Source organism: Muntiacus reevesi, chromosome 10 (genome assembly GCF_963930625.1).
Source record: "Muntiacus reevesi chromosome 10, mMunRee1.1, whole genome shotgun sequence".
Classification (NCBI taxonomy): domain Eukaryota; kingdom Metazoa; phylum Chordata; class Mammalia; order Artiodactyla; family Cervidae; genus Muntiacus; species Muntiacus reevesi.
Window position 1 is genome coordinate 8,023,075 of NC_089258.1, and position 18,314 is coordinate 8,041,388.

At 37.5% G+C, this 18,314-nt stretch overlaps 1 protein-coding gene across 6 annotated transcripts in view; it reads right to left on the reverse strand.

Annotated features, from left to right (window-relative positions):
* The window catches only part of UBAP2 (ubiquitin associated protein 2), a 113,059-nt gene that overhangs the window by 80,458 nt on the left and 14,287 nt on the right, over nucleotides 1-18,314 (reverse strand). For 5 of the 6 annotated variants that reach the window (XM_065901575.1, XM_065901577.1, XM_065901576.1 and 2 more), the window contains exon 2: nucleotides 580-719. In XM_065901575.1, the coding sequence (XP_065757647.1) occupies nucleotides 580-678 (99 nt within the window). In that variant the 5' untranslated portion in view covers nucleotides 679-719. Of the gene's footprint in view, nucleotides 1-579; nucleotides 720-1,388; nucleotides 1,445-18,314 lie in introns of those variants that run through there. The other variant, XM_065901574.1, reaches the window with a different exon arrangement.

Sequence of the window (18,314 nt, forward strand, 5' to 3'; positions counted from 1 at the left end):
TGGGCAGCTTTTTTCTTCTACAAAATGAGTCACCCCTAAAGGGCCAATGGAAAAACTAGTAGAGACAATACTTGGCGGCCCTCCTTCCTCCATTCTGTAGATTTTGATTCTCTGGAAATCAGAAATCTAAGGGTCTAGAAATCCTTCTCAAAGCTCAATGGGCGGCTTTCCAAAATTTTTATTTAGGTGGGAGATGGAGACAGTTTCCATTTCCAACAACTCATTTTTTTTTTTGCCACACTGCACGTCACGCAGGATCTCAGCTCCCCAACCAGGTATCATACTTGTGCCTGTGCAGCGGAAGCATGGAGTCCCAACTCCTAAACCACCCAGAAAGTCCCAGAAAAGACAGCATTTTAAAAATCTCTTGTAATTCAGATTTCTCTCTACTTCAGAGTATTGTTCCCTGCTTTAGCATTGGATTCTTAACCACTGGACCACCAGAGAAATCCCTAAACTATCTTTTTAAAAATAAGTTTCAAAATCCTGGGTTTCCTACAAAGGAGAACATTAAAGCATATATGCCCCTTAATTTCTGTAATTTTAAACAAAGAAAACAAGAGTTCCACAAAAACGTACCTGTACCACTTGTTTCTGTAGTTGTGTTGCCTGTGTCGCTGAAATCTGTGGTTTTTCCCGAGCACCTCTGGACCTGTCACTGCTCACCGAAGTCATCATATACAGTATATACAAAATAACGTATGCACAAAATAGAAAATCTGCAAGAAATCAGACATGGTAAGCAAAACTTCCAGCTTACAAAAAAACACGCAAGGATAAAATTCAGGGATATGGAAGAAATATGAGATAAAGCAAAGATTCTCTAGAAAGGAAATTCTCAAGAAACTACCCACTAAGGATTTTAGATTCCCCTGGTAGTTTTTAAGCCAGTTTTACTAAGGCAGTCTAAATGGCTACGGTTTACAATTATAGCAATTTTTTAAATTAATTTATTTTTAATTGGGGGATAATTGATTTACAGTATTGTGTTGGTTTCTGCCATCATCAACATGAGTCGGCCATAGGTATACACATGGGCCCGCCCTCTTGAAGCTCCCCCCACCTCCTGGTCCAATCTCGCCTCCAGGTCGTTATAAAACGCTGATTTGAGCTCCCTGAGCCATACAGCAAGTTCCTACTGGCTATCTATTTCACATATGATAGTGTGTGCGTTTCCACGCTCCTCTCTCCATTCATCCCATCCTCTCCTCCCTCTCCTCCCCTCCCCCACCCCCATATCTGTAAGTCTATTCTCTGTGTCTGCATCTCCATTGCCGCCCTGCAAACAGGAGTACCAGTATCACCTTTCTAGATTCCATATATATATATATATATATATATATATATATATGCATTAATATACATATATGTTTTTCTTTCTGACTTACTTCACTCTATGTAATAGGCTCCAGGTTCATCCCATTAGACAAATTCTCAGAAAAGTATAATCTTTCAAAACTGAACCAGGAAGAAACAGAAAATATGAATAAACCAATCACAAGCACAGAAATCAAAACTGTAATACAAAATCTTCCAACAAACAAAAACCCAGGGCCAATGGCTTCATAGGCAAATTCTATCAAAAGTTTAGAGAACAAAAAAAAAAAGAGAACAACAAAAAAAAAAAGTTTAGAGAACAGCTAACACCTATTCTGCTCAAATTCTTCCAGAAAATTGCAAGAGGAAAACTCCCAAACTCATTCCATGAAGCCTCCATCACTCTGATACTAAAACCCAAAGATGCCACAAAAAAGAAAATTACAGGCCAATATCACTGATAAACATAGATGCAAAAACCCTCAACAAAATTCTAGCAAACAGAATACAACACATTAAAAAGGTCATACATCATGATCAAGTGGGCTTTATCCCAGGGATGCAAGGATTCAACATAACAAACCAATGCGATACACCATATTAACAAATTGAAAGATAAAAGATATATGATCATCTCAATAGATTCAGAGAAAGCTTTTTACAAAATTCAACACTTGTTTAAGATAAAAACTCCCTAGAAAGTAAATGCAGAAGGAATATACCTCAACATAGTAAAGGCCATACACAACAAATCCACAGCAAACACTACTCTCAACAGTGATTATAGCAATTCAAACAAAAATATAAAATATCTCAATTTTAACCAGCAATTAGTTTACCACTATGTAGTTGGCCCTCTGCATCCACAGATTCAACCAACCACAAATAGAAAATATTAGAAAAACATTTTTTTCAGGAAGTTCCAAAAAGCAAAACTTTAAGTTTGCCACACTATGGCAACTATTTACATAGCATTTACATTGTACTAGGTATTATAAGTAATCCAGAAATGACTTAAAGTATACAGCAGGATGCGTGTAGGTTATATTCAAGAAATATGATTTGCCTTTATATTTTTGGGGGCATGGGGGAATCTTAGTTCCCTGACCAGGGATCAAACCCATGTCCTCTGCAGTGAAAGCACAGTCAATCACTAGACCACCAGAGAAGTCCCAATTATGCCATTTCTATAAGGGAGACAAGCATCCACAAAATTCTGGCATCTGAGGGAGGTCCTAGAACCAATCCTGTGCAAGATGCCAAGGGACAAGCGTATACAGTTACTACTATTAATATATGTAGTTTTAGTTGCCTCTTTCCATTTCCAGTTGGTATCTGAACCCAAAGGCAACATTATGTCCAGAGGAGACTTTACTGCCAATAATCTAATTCAAAATGTGATGTCTAGGAGCAAGCTATACCTTAAGGCAAAAACCACTTATAAATAACAAATCTTCCAATGAGACAAAAACAACTGTAATTTTTCCTTTATTTACTCAACACTTACTCAATAGCAACTAAGTGCCAGGCACATAATTCAATATGCCATCAAAACACAATTACAATAACAAAACACCACTTCACACTGAATAGCATGGCTACTAAGATTAAAAAAAAATTTTTTTTAATAGAACGTAAGTTTCAGAGAGGATGCAGAAAAATTGGAATCCTGAATACCACTGGTAAGTATATAAAATGGTGCAGCCACTATGGAAAACAGTATCGTGTTCCTATAAACTAGAACTACCATCCCATTCAGTAAGTCCACTTCTGTGTATAAACCAAAGAAACTAAAAGCAGGGTCTCAAAGAGATATTTGTACACCCATATTCATAGCTAAAAACAGCTAACAGCAGCTCAGAAGTGGAAGCAACCCAGGTTTCTATCTACAGATAAAAGGTTAAGCACATAAGGAGTATAAACATACGGTGGAGTATTATTCAGCCCTTAAAAAGGAGGAATTTCTGACACATCCAACAAACATGAATGAATCTTGAGGACATAATGCTAAGCAAAATTAGCCAGTCACAAAAGGACAAATAGCCTATGACTCTACTTATACGAGTTACTTGGAGTAGTCCAATTCATAGGCAAAGTTGATTAATAGTTACCAGAGCTTGGGGAAATGGGAAGTTATTGTTTAATGGGTATGGAATTTTCGTTGAGGAAGAAATGTAAAAAGTTCTGAAGATGGATGGCCACAATACCATGTGAATGTACTTAACATCAAGTGTACAAAAAGTACACTTAAAAAATGGTTAAAATGGTAAATTCTGTATACTTTACCCCAATTTAGAAAACAGTGCAACAGTGTCTTAAGAGTATAATTTCCAATCTAGAATCCTAAACCCAGCAAAGATTCCAATCAATGTAAAGACAGAAACAGGTTGTGGACCTCAAACTCAGGAAGCTCCTAGAACAAACAAAACCTCTGAAACAGCATACCAAGAAAAGGCCATTTGCAACTGACACCATGAATTACCTACCAAAATCCCTTTACAACATATTTTTTCTCTTGCAGTCCTCTTGCAAAGAGGGTGAAAAGCTAAATATTAAATTTCTCAGCCTGCCTTGTAGCTCGGGATGGCCACAGGCCACTTTTCTCAAAAATAATCTGAGAAGTCACAGCACCTTTATTCATAGTCCCCCCAAACTGGAAATATGCCAAATGTGCTTCAAAGAGTGAGTACATGTAGCATATCCATACAGCTATTAACTAGCAATAAAAAGGAACCAACTGTTGAACATGAATGAATCTCAAATACATTATACTAAATGAAAGCAGCCAGATTTAAAAAGCTGCATACTGTATGATTCCATTTTTATGACATTTTAGAAAAGACAAAATTAGAGAAAGAAAGTAGATCAGTGATTGCCAAAAACTGGGGGATAATAAAGAGGTCTAACACAGGAGACAGGAGAGGTGACTCCCTCAGATGACAGTGAAAAATTATCAAGATGACATCTTGACTACAGGAGGCCTATAGAGAAATCACATCTAATCAGAGCAGGAAAATAGAGGGATACCAAAGAGATGCCTCCAAGAAAATGTTTTTGACCATCTTAAGAAGTTAATTTGTATATATGATAAAGTATAATCAGTGGTGGGTACACATAAACAACAGTGAGGGGAAAAAAACCAATTACTGTTCCCCATAAAGGTAATATGGCTCAACTGTAATGTTTATACAGTGACAGCAACTTTTTATTTAAATTTATTACATGCTGAACAAGCTAAATGTTTTATTTACTCACTGTAATCCTCAACACTCTATAGAATTTGGCATAATCCCCATTTTAAGAATCAGAAATAAAACTTGAAAAGGTTCTATAGACCAATGAGATGCAACACAGTGAGTCCCAATTGCTTAATTCCTAGGGTACAGAGCCTAGAAATCAAACCAGTGAGTAACTCCTGCCTTCATATCCTACACTAGCAAAACAATATCCCAACATCAAGGATGGAGGAGACAGAACTCTTATTTATGCAAACAAGCTACACAACACCCAACTGCAGACACTGCCGTCTCCAACACACAAGACCTGTGGCTAGATACACCATAATTTGCAGCCCACCTTAGAAGGAAATGGCAACCCACTCCAGTATTCTCGCCTGGAAAATCCCATGGACGGAGGAGGCTGGTAGGTTATAGTCTGTGGGGTCGTAAAGAATCAGACCCGACTGAGCGACTTCACTTTAGCACCATCTCCCTAACTTTTCCTGACAGTCATATATGCTCAGAAAAATAGCAAAGTTATTTGCTAAAAAATAGCAAACAACACGAACATTTAAAATAACAAAGTAAACCCTTTAATATTTTCAAGAATTTTAAAAATCACTGAGTCAATCGAAGTTCCGCTGAAACTCTGTAACTAGGAGGTCATTGGTAACCACTGCCAATAGAGCTTAGAAACCCTGAAAAAAGTGGAGTGGAAAATGCTAAGATGAATGAGGGAAAGGGACAGTAAACTAACTAATCATACTTGCAAGATGTAGTAACCAGAAGGAGATACAGAACAAAGTAGAATTTTGTAAGGATGAGGTACACTGAGCAACTCTAATATACTGTAAGCACCATGAACACAGTGATGACACCCATCCTGTCACTTCTGTTCCTCCAGGGCTTAACATGGGATGTGTGCTTAATTATTTAATGCATATTTACTGAATAAAAGAGGCCTATCTATAAGCCTGAGAGGAGATAACTGAGAGGCATTAAACTGAAAGAGAAAAAAAAAAAAACTGAAATAGCAATAAAGGAAAAAGACTCCCTTGTACAAGAAGAGGGTGCCCTCTCCTCAGGCCAACAGAATGAATAAAAGGGCGGGTGTGACAGCAGCTAAATTTTTCGAAGATTAGGAGAGACAGTCAACAGAGTTGGTTTTATCAATCTTTACCTTTTTAGTAAAAAAGACAAAACATCTGCAGAGAATGCATACTAGATGAGTGGGGGGTGGAGGAACATAAGAAAATGGGAAAGGTTTTAACCTCTACTAAGTCAAATATGAGAGGAAGCGGAAAGAAGTAATAAAAAAGAATGAAAAAATGATACTGATGATCTCTACTGAAAGCAGAAATCTTAAATGTTCAACTGTACTAATCCACATGTTACCATGAAAGCAACTAGAATGTCAAAAATACAGATTCACAACTCAACTCAGTCATTAAAGTAGAAATGAGTTAAGATGAATAGATCCTTTGCTGAAACATCCCACAAAATAAAAAGAACTTGAATTTCAAACAAGAAAGAGTCCACTTAAGTCATACATGATGTCACTAGGTGAAGAACTGCTAACTCTGGTGCCTTTCTCATATACTTTAAGCTTCAATATATACTTCAAAACATCCCTTCCTAAAGAATGTTCTCTCTCCAGTTTATTAAAATCTCAGATGCCTGGAGAAGGAAATGGCAACCCACTCCAGTATTCTTGCCTGGAAAAATCCATGGACAGAGGAGTCTGGCGGGCTGAAGTCCATGGGATTACATGACTGAGCATGTGTGCACGAGGGTGGAGGGAGATGGGTTGATAGCAATAAACTGGTAGAACTAAAAAAAAATAAAAATAAAATCTCAGATGCCAAATTCACAACCTCATTAAAGGTAAAAATAACACTTTCATGTCTGTCATTAAACATGTGTTTCACTCTAACATAATATGGTGACTCAATCTTTTGGGCCATTAAGCACTTAGACAAACTGCTAAAAACTATGGCCTCTCCCCTCAGAAAAAGGCATATCCACAGAAATTTCTGCCTGAAACTTCAAGAGAATTACATCTCATCTCCCCCTCCCTCTCCCATCAAAACCCATCCAGGAACAACCCACTCCACCTGCTCAATGCTGATGGATGCCCAGGCTAAAAACCCTGCTCTAAGAATTTAGTAAAGCTCTAAAATGTATTTAAAGCTTAAGGGTATTTCTTTCCAGGCAAAATGAAGACTGTAACTGCTAATTCAGACATTAAACAAAATCCTATAATTCACACACTGTTTAACAGGTTCTATGCTTCCTTAAGAACAAAAGGTACCTGCTTGTTCCCAAAGAAACTATTAGGAGAAAATGCTGACCCCCAATAAACTTATACGTGGTATTTAATCAACATACTACCTATGTTCTTTCTGAAGAAACTTACTGTTTTCAAGATCTGCTGAGATAGTATAAACCCAATCAACTAATTGTAGTGTTAAAATAGTCTGCTGTAGGACTTCCCTGATGGTCCAGTGGTTGGTTGGATCCCTGGTCTGGGAGGATCTCACATGCTTTAAGACAACTAAGCGCCACAACCAACTGCGCCTGCCAAGCCTCAACTACTGAAGGCCAAGCTCCTACAGCTCACGATCTGAAAGAGAAGCCACTGCAACGAGAAGCCCATGTTCTGCAACTAGAGAGTAGACCCTGCTTGCCGCAACTAGAGAAAGCCCAAGCAGAGCAACGAAGACCCAGCACGGCCAAAAATAAATAAAGATTCTATATTAAGATTAAAATTAAAAAAAAAAAAAGTCTGCTGTTTCAGATGAATATAATTAACTGGAAAACACATGCATCTTCCCCTCTGAACCACACTTAAGGAGCATAAACTGGAAACAGACTAATCATCTATAGCCTACAAATATCTGCTTGAATCAACTGTCCTAAATGCAGCACATAGAAAATTATGTACTTCAATGGAACATTACCTAGCCATGAAAAAAAATGAAATATTGCCACTTGTAGTAACATAGAGATCATACTGAGTGAAGTAGGCCAAAGACAAAGACAACATCACCTGCATGTAGAATTTTAAAAAAAAAAATGAACTTCTTTACAAAACAGAAACAGACACAGAAACTTACAGTTACCAAGTGGGAAGCTGGGGGAAGATAAACTAGGAATCTGGAATTAACAGATACACATCACTGGGTAATTAAAATAGCTAAGCAACAAGGATTTACTGTATAGTACAGGGAACTATATTCAACATGCTATAAAAACCTGTAATGGAATATCATCTGGAAAAATTTATATATAACTTAATCACTATGCCGTACACCTGAAACAGTATTTTAAATCAACTAGTCTTCAATTTTAAAAAATAAAAATAAAATATTCCCTGGAGAAGTACAAAATAATAACAATAATGTACTTGATATTAAATTTTTAATGTTGAGCCTACTAGATTGAAAGTTTAAACTGAGATTTAACAGTGTCTGTCACTTAAAAGATGATTCAATGAATGAGATGTCCAAGCAAAAGAACACTACAATGCTCTAACTGATCCAACCTACCGCCTGATCCAACCTATCTTGTTTAGACTGGATCATATCCGTCCACTCAGGGAAGCCTAGAAACTCATTATCAGCCTTCTCAAGGTCCTCTCTTGAAAAGCCAGAGTTCTCTCTCTGCTGCCAAGGTTTGATCCTGGTCTGGGAAGATTCCATTTGCTGCAGGGCAACTAAGCCCTGGCACTGCAATTAAGAGTCTGTGCACCACAACCAAAGATGCCACATACCACAAGTTAAGACCCAACCCAGCCAAATAAGCAAATAAATATCAAAAGAGAGAAAACAGCAAAACAAATCCACTTCCAATAACTACACATAAAAACCTTTACCAGGGATTCCCTGGTGGTCCAGTGGTTAAGACTCTGAGCTCCCAATGGAGGGAGCATGGGTTCGATCCCTGGTTGGGGAACTAGGATCCCACATGCTGTGTGTCTAATAAATAAAAAAATTAATAAATAAAAAATTTTTTAAAAAGCTTTACCAAATTAAATAAAAAGCTGAAAATGGAGAGTGGCAATATATATGGCAAAATAATGTAGAATGGTCATATTATTTCATGCTTAGGGAACATGTTAAAAGTTTTTGAGAATCCATTTTAGTGACAAAGCATTTCTACAAAAAGGTGGCAGTAAAACAAGAATATCCAGTTGGAAACAATTTGCTTGGTATTCTTCTGGTCAGAACTTCCCCGGAGACTCAACAGTGAACACGCGTTCAATCACTCGCCTGAGGGCCGCAGCCGCTGAGTGCACTCACCTAGAGCCCTTGTGCCACCGCGAGCGAAACCCGCGCACAGCAACCAGGGAGCAGCCCCACTCGCCACAACTAGAGAAAACCCAGGTGCAGCAACGATGACCCAGCACAGCCACAAACAAATTTAAAAAATAAAAAAAACCACAGTTCCCAAAGAGAAGCGTAAACACCTGAAACACTGTAAGTTTTAATAAAAAATATAAAGAATCTTCAGATACATTATTACAATTAATAAGTTCAGCAAAATTTTAGATACAAATAAACATACAAAAATTAATTACACCTAAATACCAGCTAACAAAAAACATTCTAAATAAGTTGTCTATGGCTTCTTTCGCACTACAAGGGCAGTACTGAAAAGTTATAACACAAGCAAACCAGAAAATATTTACTATCTGGTCCTTGAAAAAAAGTGCTCTAACAACCCATCTTAAAAGGTTCACTCAGTAAAAGGGATCATTCTTCCTCAACTAGATTCAACTGAATTCCCAACAAAAGTCTAACAAGGGTTTTGTTCTCAAACCTGACAAGGTGATTCTAAAATAACACAGGGAACAAATAGTCAACAGCTAAGATGCTTCTTAAAACAACAAGGCAAAAAAAAAAGGCAAAAAAAAAAAAAAAAAAAAACAACAAGGCACCAGACTGACCATCTAGGTATCAAGGACTATACGCTACAGTATTTACCACAGTAGACAGTTGGTACAGGGACAAACAATCCATGAAATGGATCAGAAGAGAAAGCCCAGAAATATGATTTCCAACAAGATAAGATGCATGTGGTCAGGAAAAGATGGACTTTCAAAGAGGCTAAAAGAACTGGTTGAGTATAGTTTTTAAAATGTCTTTTCCTAAACCATACATTATAAGTTACTTTACAGGTACTCTTAAGAACACACAAAAAGCAAAATTATTGATTTCAGAAGAAAATAAGACTAATTTTTTTAACCCCATATACAGGAATTTTTATCTCATGACAGTAATTATTTTCTTAAGAGTCAAAAGGTGTTAAAATTGCAAAGATTAATAACTTCTTTTTTTGGCCTCACCATGTGGCATACAGGATCTTAGTTCCCCAGCCAGGGATCAAACCCACACCCTGTGCAGTGCAAACGTGGAGTCCTAGCCACTGAACCACCAGGGAAGTCCCAAAGATTAATAACTAAAATTAGAAACTTCTGTTCATAAAAAGGCAGCTGGCCCTGTGAAAATACAAGCCATAATCTGGGAAAATTTTTTATGTTCAACATACATCTGACAAGTAGTATTTGGATTTTATTAAATACTAAGATGGACAAACAACAAGGTCCTACTGTACAACACAGGGAACTATATTCTTTTTTTTTTTTTTTTTTTTTTTGGGAACTATATTCTATATCCTGTAATAAACCATAATGAAAAAATATTAAGCATATATATATATGTAAAACTGAATCACTTTACTGTACACCAGAAACTAACATTGCAAATCAACTATATTTCAACTAAAAAGAAAGGAGGGAAGGAAGAAATACTATGAGAAATGCCCTAGCAGTCCCATGGTTAGGGCTCTGAGGGCCTAGGTTCAATCCTTGGTAGGCGAACTAAGATCCCACAAACCACTCAGTACAGCCAAGAAAAAAGAAATACTATGAAACAAGAAGCAATAGAAAACTATCCAATATGAAAACCAGCAAGAGTTGACCAGAAGTTTACAGCAGATAACCTAAACCGTCCTTAAGTTTCTATCAAAGTCCATTTAAAATATTCCAAAACAGCCTACAGATTTCTAGGATTTTATTTCCTAATGCCTTTTATCTACTGAGTTTCCTCTGAACTCTGAAATATATACATGCAATTCATATTTCAGCTTATAAATTCTCTATTTCTTCTATATTTAACTTGCCTTCCCAGACTTAAATCATAAACAAGACCAGAAACTCATTTTGTTTTGCTCCCTTTACTACTCTGTAGGTGTCAATAGAAGAGACATTTGACAAATGTGTTGAAATGACATGTGATAGAAGCTGGTGTCTTTTTTTTATTGGTGTATAATTGCTCTACAATGTTGTCTTAGTTTATGCTGTACAACGAAGTGAGTCAGCTATATGTACACGTATATCCCAACTATAAACACTAAGAATAACCTAAGAAAGACCAAATCATAACAGAGTCAATGATTCCAAAAGAGAACAATACATAAATTGAACTGTTTTCTAAAACAATCAGTTATGGAGACCGCAAAGCAAGCACTCCCATGCCGTGAAACAATGTACCCCTATTTATAAATCTTAACACATCTCAGGTTAATGAAATGGCATTAAACACGCATTTCTAGTTATCTTTTGGACTTGTGCATCTTAAATTTAATGTGAGGAGACATCATAACTCAGGATACCATTTCAGGCATCACAAGGAAAATTATGTTCCTGGAAACAATTTTAGCTAAAAAAAGGTTTCACAAGCTTTGTACTGAACTAGGTGTCCTAACATCATTTATTGATTTCTTAATAGGTCGTCAACTGGAAAGCTTAAGGCTACAGGCATGTTACTGCACTCTTTTGCATACACTATAATAGCAAATAACCAATTAATGAGAACATCTCATGTGTCTACCATGGTTTAAAACTTTTTTCTCTATTTGAATCTCTCACTGTCAGTACGAATAACACACTTTGCATCCTTTTTTGAGTTAAACAATTTGAAGATTTTGTTGGTTTGGGTTTATTCTTTTGGTTGTATTATATAAACAAGGTTGTTATGTCATGATTATCTTAAGAGTTTTCTTTGAGTTTAGTGTTCTCAGCTATGAAAACATACATACAAATACTTTAACTGTCAGGCACCATACAAATGTGAAACATACAGTATTTCTGAAGTAAAGAGATTACTTATTTCTAAAATCACTTTGAGCATTAATACCCGATAATTCTTCACTCTATAATTCTATGCTAAATATCTAAAGTTAAGCATTCAACCAAAACTTGCCTGTCTGAGTATGTATTCCAAGGGTAAAACCTTTTTAAAAAATCTTTTGTTTATCCACAGATTTCAGAAGTTAATTTTTTAATTGAATAATGTGATCCTTTTCTCACTTATCTTTAACTATTTATCCCTCAGTGCCTCTATTTATGAAAATAAACTAGGTACATTAAAAATAACAAAATGAAACTGGCTTCTTACAGCAGTGCCATCTGGTGATGAAAATCTGCAGGTACAGAAATAGGCTAAACTGAATGGATTAAGACTGAGTTTTTTATTTACAAAAGACTTTTAGTCTTAATAGCCTTGCTATTACAACCAAACGTTCTGATGTAATATATCCAAATTCTCAGTTGTCAATCAGGTTAACCATAAGCTCCTTAAGTTTCAAACTATAAAAAATTTACTAATTCACTATCTCAATATATAAACATTAAGACTTTCTATCTCCATATGTGTGTGCTAAGTCGCTTCAGTCGTATCCGACTCTTTGTGACCCTATGGACTGTAGCTCGCTGACTCCTCTGACCAGGGGATTCTCCTGGCAAGAATACTGGAGTGGGTTGCCATGCCCTCCTCCAGGGGATCTTCCCTACCCAGGAATCGAATCCGTGGTCTCTTCATAGGCAGAAGGGTTCTTCACCACTAGCGCCATCTTCTATCTCCATTCCAATCATCAATTCTTAATCCACATTCAACAATGAATAGGTGATTAGGCTTCTGCTCCACAGCTAAACCAAAATAACTGCTTTGTAAAACATGAAAAGTACATTGCTTACTTTATGTTTAAATATTGTTGTTTGGAAATAACCACTTGCAATATTTATGCCAAAGGTCTTTCGTAGCAATAGTTTATGAATATCCTGAAGCAGTAAATCTTAATTAAAAGAGAAAAACAGTTATTTCCAAACAACAATATTTAAATATAATGGAATCCTCTGGGAAAAGAAAACAGAGCTCAGAAAATGCAAAGTTAACAAGATGTATGATTCAACAGACAAATTTTCTTATATTTTACATAAAGGTTCTGGAGTCAGTGAATTCTTAAGGCAAGGTAAAAAGCCTAAGTAACCAAAATCACTACCAACATCCTTAAAAATTACCACCAAGCTCTCTGACCCGCACCACTGTGTTGGTTGCGGGCGGAGAGTACCAAAAAAAAAAAAAAAAAATTACCACCAATGAACTGTGAAAATGAGTAAGGCATGGAAATGAGACGTAAAAATCAACATCTTCATCATACATGGGGAAATTCTGTTTCCTTTTCTGGAAAAAGAGCTGTGTAGTAAATGACAGTACTTCTCCAATAAGCACCCAGTTGCCAGACCACAGGAATTCAGTTTACACTTGTGTTCTATCCCCTCTATCACTCTCCACCCCCAAGAACTACTACCATAGGACAGGTTCCAAGAGAATTCTTAGAATAGAAACAGACAAGAGCAAGAGATTCTAAAAATAATGCAGTAGAAACGCAAACATACATATCTCAGGTTCTCAAGTGGCAGAAGCACCTAGTCATTTCAATCCATACAACCAAATTTTAAAAACCATATTTAAAAAAAAATAAAATAAAAACCATATTTACTTCACCTCAAAGTAAATTAAAGATGTGATAGATTTTAACAGGGATAAGAAATGCTACTACATCTGTAGAACAAAAACAAAATCAGCAAATATCACATAAAATAAAATATTTAAAAATAAAATCAGCAAAATACCACATAAAAAGTTCCTAGATTATCTGAAGTCCAAGAATGATCTAAAATTACTTGCAAAAAAATAAATAAAATTACTTGCAATATAAAGAAAGTAAAACAGAATAAACCAACTTGATTAAAGTACAAAGATTTTCTCTGTAATGGGTCATTTTTAGAAAATGGTTTATTAACGTATTTTTTTTCAAGGACCTTTTGTAGATAAGATATCTCAGCTGCATTTTCAAGTGTTCCAGAATTTCAGAATGAACTCAAAATGGTTAACAGCCACCTGTACTTCTACTAAAGTTTACATAAGCAATACCACAAATTCATCATAAGAAGACGGTAACTAAAGTTAGACATAAAAAAGACATTAAAAAAATAGCTGGGTAAAAAGTTATCTAAAAACCATATAAACCCTAAAAGAAAAACAAGGGTACATGTGGTCGTCCTGAAGAGTTACGGAACACTTGCTGGTAACATGCTGAGAACTGTGAAGACGCTGGTGAAAGCACCAAGGCCTTGAAGACAGCGTCACAAAGTGTCAGTGCTGGAAGATACCTCTGAAACCAAGAGGTTCCGAGAATCTCAGCTACGGACTGCATCAGGAAAAAATTTTTAAAAAAGAAAAAATTATATTCCAGAAACAGCAAAATGAATGTCTTTTTTTCCCCCAAACAGAAGATAATACACCCACACAACACGAATTATGTAATCAGCTAAGGGCTCAACTACTAAGAACAGAAGCCAGCCTCCACCAAGAAGGCTCACAGAGGAACTTCCCTGGCAGTCCAGGGGTTAAGACTGTGCTTCCACTGCGGGGGGGGGGGGGGGGGGGGGGGGGGCAGGAGGGTGGAGGTTTGATACCTGGTCAGGGAACTAAGATCCCACAGGCCATACGTTAAGGCCAAAAAATAAAAAATAAAAAAATAAATGTTCACAGAGACGTTGTTCACTCACTCCTGAGGCCAACAATGCCAGAGCTATCTTAGACTGGCAAGGCTGGGTCGGTCAGGGGTCCTTCATCTGCATCAGACTCATTCACTCATTCCCAATATCCTGAAACCATTAAGCTATGACAATAATAACAGCAGCAAATGCCAACTGTTCATCATGTGCCAGACACCGCTGAAGTACTTTATACATACAGAACTGTCATTACCTTCCCAACAACACTCTGAAATACATACTAACACTACTCCCATTTTACAGACAAGAAGAAACTAAGACAAAGATTCAAGTGCTAAAGCCAAGATTCAAACCCAGGCCATCTGGCTCCACAGTCTGTGCTCTTCCCCACTATTTTATGCTGCAAGCATATGTATCAATTATAGATAAACAACACATTCCAAGTCAGCCTCCTCATCTTGAAGACAGCATTACTACTGTTAGTGTCACCTTAATAACCCACCTCTGATGCAAAAGATCTGGTTCTGGGTCCGAATCTCACCTAACTTCCCAGCCTTTCAGATACCCAGAGGGGCTCCCTTAGCTCTCTATTGTAATGTTTTGCTAATCGGATCTGTTTTATTATTTTTACTTAACTTCCAATATGTGTTCTTGCTTTTTCTATCGAGAAAACACCCATTATTCTCAACCTTTTTCTGCAGAGGAAATTCATCTTTTCATTCCTGCAGAGAACAACACTGATTTATATTAAGGACCTCAACAAATTTGGAAGGCCCAAAGCAGCCAGCAAGGGGAAGTCTACAATCCCAACTCAGAGGAGAGTAAGGCAGCTACAGTGCCAAGGAACTCCAGTGTGAGACCCAATTCCACACAGCTAAACTGCTTGTGCCATGCGTGCCAGGAGCTGACCAAGCTGGTACTTTTTTATTCTCCGCAGCTGCTGAGGGCAGGGTCAGGCCTCGAGCAGTTGGTGGACAAGGTTAACTCCCCCACACCCAGGCATGGCACACAATGTTATCTGCTATTCTGCACACATCATCTGCCCCCCGAAAAGATGAGTGCTGGTGAACCCCTGAGCATTATGGGACATCAAAAAGTATTTGGCATAGTCACATTTCTCTGCGGTTGCCTAAGGTCAGTCACGGAGAAGGCAATGGCACCCCACTCCAGTACTCTTGCCTGGAAACTCCCACGGACGGAGGAGCCTGGTAGGCTGCAGTCCATGGGGTCGCTACGAGTCCGACATGACTGAGCGACTTCACTTTTCCTTTTCACTTCATGCATTGGAGAAGGCAATGGCACCCCACTCCAGGTCTCTTGCCTGGAAACTCCCACGGACGGAGGAGCCTGGTAGGCTGCAGTCCATGGGGTCGCTACGAGTCCGACATGACTGAGCGACTTCACTTTTCCTTTTCACTTCATGCATTAGAGAAGGAAATGGCAACCCACTCCAGTGTTCTTGCCTGAAGAATCCGAGGGACGGGGTAGCCTGGTGGACTGCTGTCTATGGGGTCACACAGAGTCAGACACGACTGAAGCGACTTAGCAGCAGCAGCAAGGTCAGTCAAGAAAAAGTATTTAATTGCCCAATAGCTGCTTCCACACATCTGTCCCACTCCTCCTCCCCTGCTAACTTCCTGGCTCTAAACCCTGGCTTTTAACTAAGGTCTTAGTTCAGCAGCCACCTCATGATGCTTTGCCCGCCTATCCCTTGAAAAGCCCCTCGGTATTCATGAGCAGTCTTAACCCTTTCAGGTCTTTTCTCTAAAAAAAAAAAAAAAGGCAGAGGAGAGGGTTTCAGACTTTGCTGACAGTCCAGTGGTTGAGACTCTGCATTTCCATCCCTGGTCAGGGAACTAAAATCCCACACACCTCACAGCATGGAGAAGAAGAAAGAAAAAAAATTCTTAAAAATAAAAATCTTTTTAAAAAAGAAGGGATGTTGGAGGGGGTCCCTATATTATACAGCATTTCAAAAGATCTACAAGTTATAGTATTGTACTTTTTACTTACATTGCATTCAAACAAGCACTCCCCAAATAATACCAGGATGTTACCTTCAGTAGAGGGTTAGAACACCACAGACAAAAACTAGTAAAGAGTTCGATTTTTCTTTAATTAAAAAAAAACTTACACTGCAACTAGATTAAAACAGCATTTCTATAAATCATCCACTTATCAGAATATAATATTAACAGCTTTCTCATAAATCCACAATTCTTGCTAAACACTCACATTTTTTTTCTTGCTCTAATTATAGCAGATTCTGTTCATCTTCCTATGTTACATACTCTGGCCTTGCTCTCCCAGAATTAGCACCCACCCACATAAACAGTGACACATCTAGAGTCTGCTTTCAACCTCCATTCTTAAACCTTCTAACTACCTCACAGGCTGTGGCTACAAGGAATTACTATATACCCATTATCTTCTAATGACCTATAATGAAATATAATCTGAAAAGATACTGAATCACTATGCTGAAATTAACACAACATTGTAAAGCTACTATACTTCAAATTTTAAAAACAATTACTAGATAACTATGCCATTATCTCCTGCCCTGTTCCCATCCCGTGGCTGCACAATGGGCGTAAGGAACCAACAGAATGGTGAAACAGGTAAAGCAGGAGCCCAGAAAAACTCTACTCTGCAAAAATGCTACGAAGTCCACCCAGATTTGTCAGCTTCCTCATGATCTAAATGTGGCTTTCCAACCGTGTCCAAATGTCCACTCTTAAGTGGTGATACCTTCAAAAGCATCAGGAATTTCCCATCATCAAATAAACATTAAGTTTAAGACTCTGGAATAGTGAGTGGATCACCATCCATCACCACCCCTAGTTTCGTAGTACAATCACTTGAGCAATTTCTAAAAAATGAAACCAGGTCCTATTACATCAGGCTCAAAATAGTTAAGACCCAGACAGCAATACTGTTTTTCAAAAGTTCTCCAAGCAGTTCTTAAAAAATTAAACAGAGTTACCATACGACCATGCAATTTCAGTTCTCTCAGGAGAACTGAAAACATATATTTACTCAGAAATTCACACATGGAATGTCCATAAGGAGCATCAGTCATAATAGCCAAAAAGTAGAAACAATCCAATGATGAATGGATAAACAAAATGTGATATAACCATACAACGATTAGTCAAGTACTAAAAGGAACAAATTTCTGATATAAACTACAACGTGGATGAACATTGAAACCGTTAAGTAAAGAAGCTGGTCACAAAAGAGCAGATATGTATACTGTATTACTCCACTTACATGTACTGTCCGGAAAAGGCAAATTCACAGAGTCAGAAAGTATATTAGTGGATGGGATCAGGAAAGAATGGGCAAACTGCTCATGGGAATGGGGGGGGGGCTTCTTTTTGGGGTGATGAAAATGTTCTAGAAATACTGATACTCACACAAACTTGTGAATGTACTAAAAATACTGAACTGCATACTTTAAAGTGATGCATTTTATGATATATAAATCATATTATCAATTTTTTAAAAAAAACAAGCTCTGCAGATTTCTAATGTGCAGCCAGGATGTCACACCAACTACTTTGGAGCAGGGGTTTTCAAAAGTGTGGTATCCAGACCGGCAGCATCAGCACTACCTAAGAACTTATCACAAATGCACATTCCAAAGGTCACCCCAGATCTGGTGAATCAGAAGTGTTTAAACAAGACTTGATACACAATAAAGTTTGAGAATTACTGCCCTCAAAGAACCTTAGATGAAAACACTGATCCTGTTGGTTCCAATTGAAAGGTGAGAAAACTACAAAAAACATAATTTCACTTTATTATTTTACCCATAATAGTCATTCAGTCACACAAAGTTCAAAAAAAAAACACTGAAAAGTGGAAAAAAAACCCACCACCTACACTTCCACCACCCAAAAGAACTACTG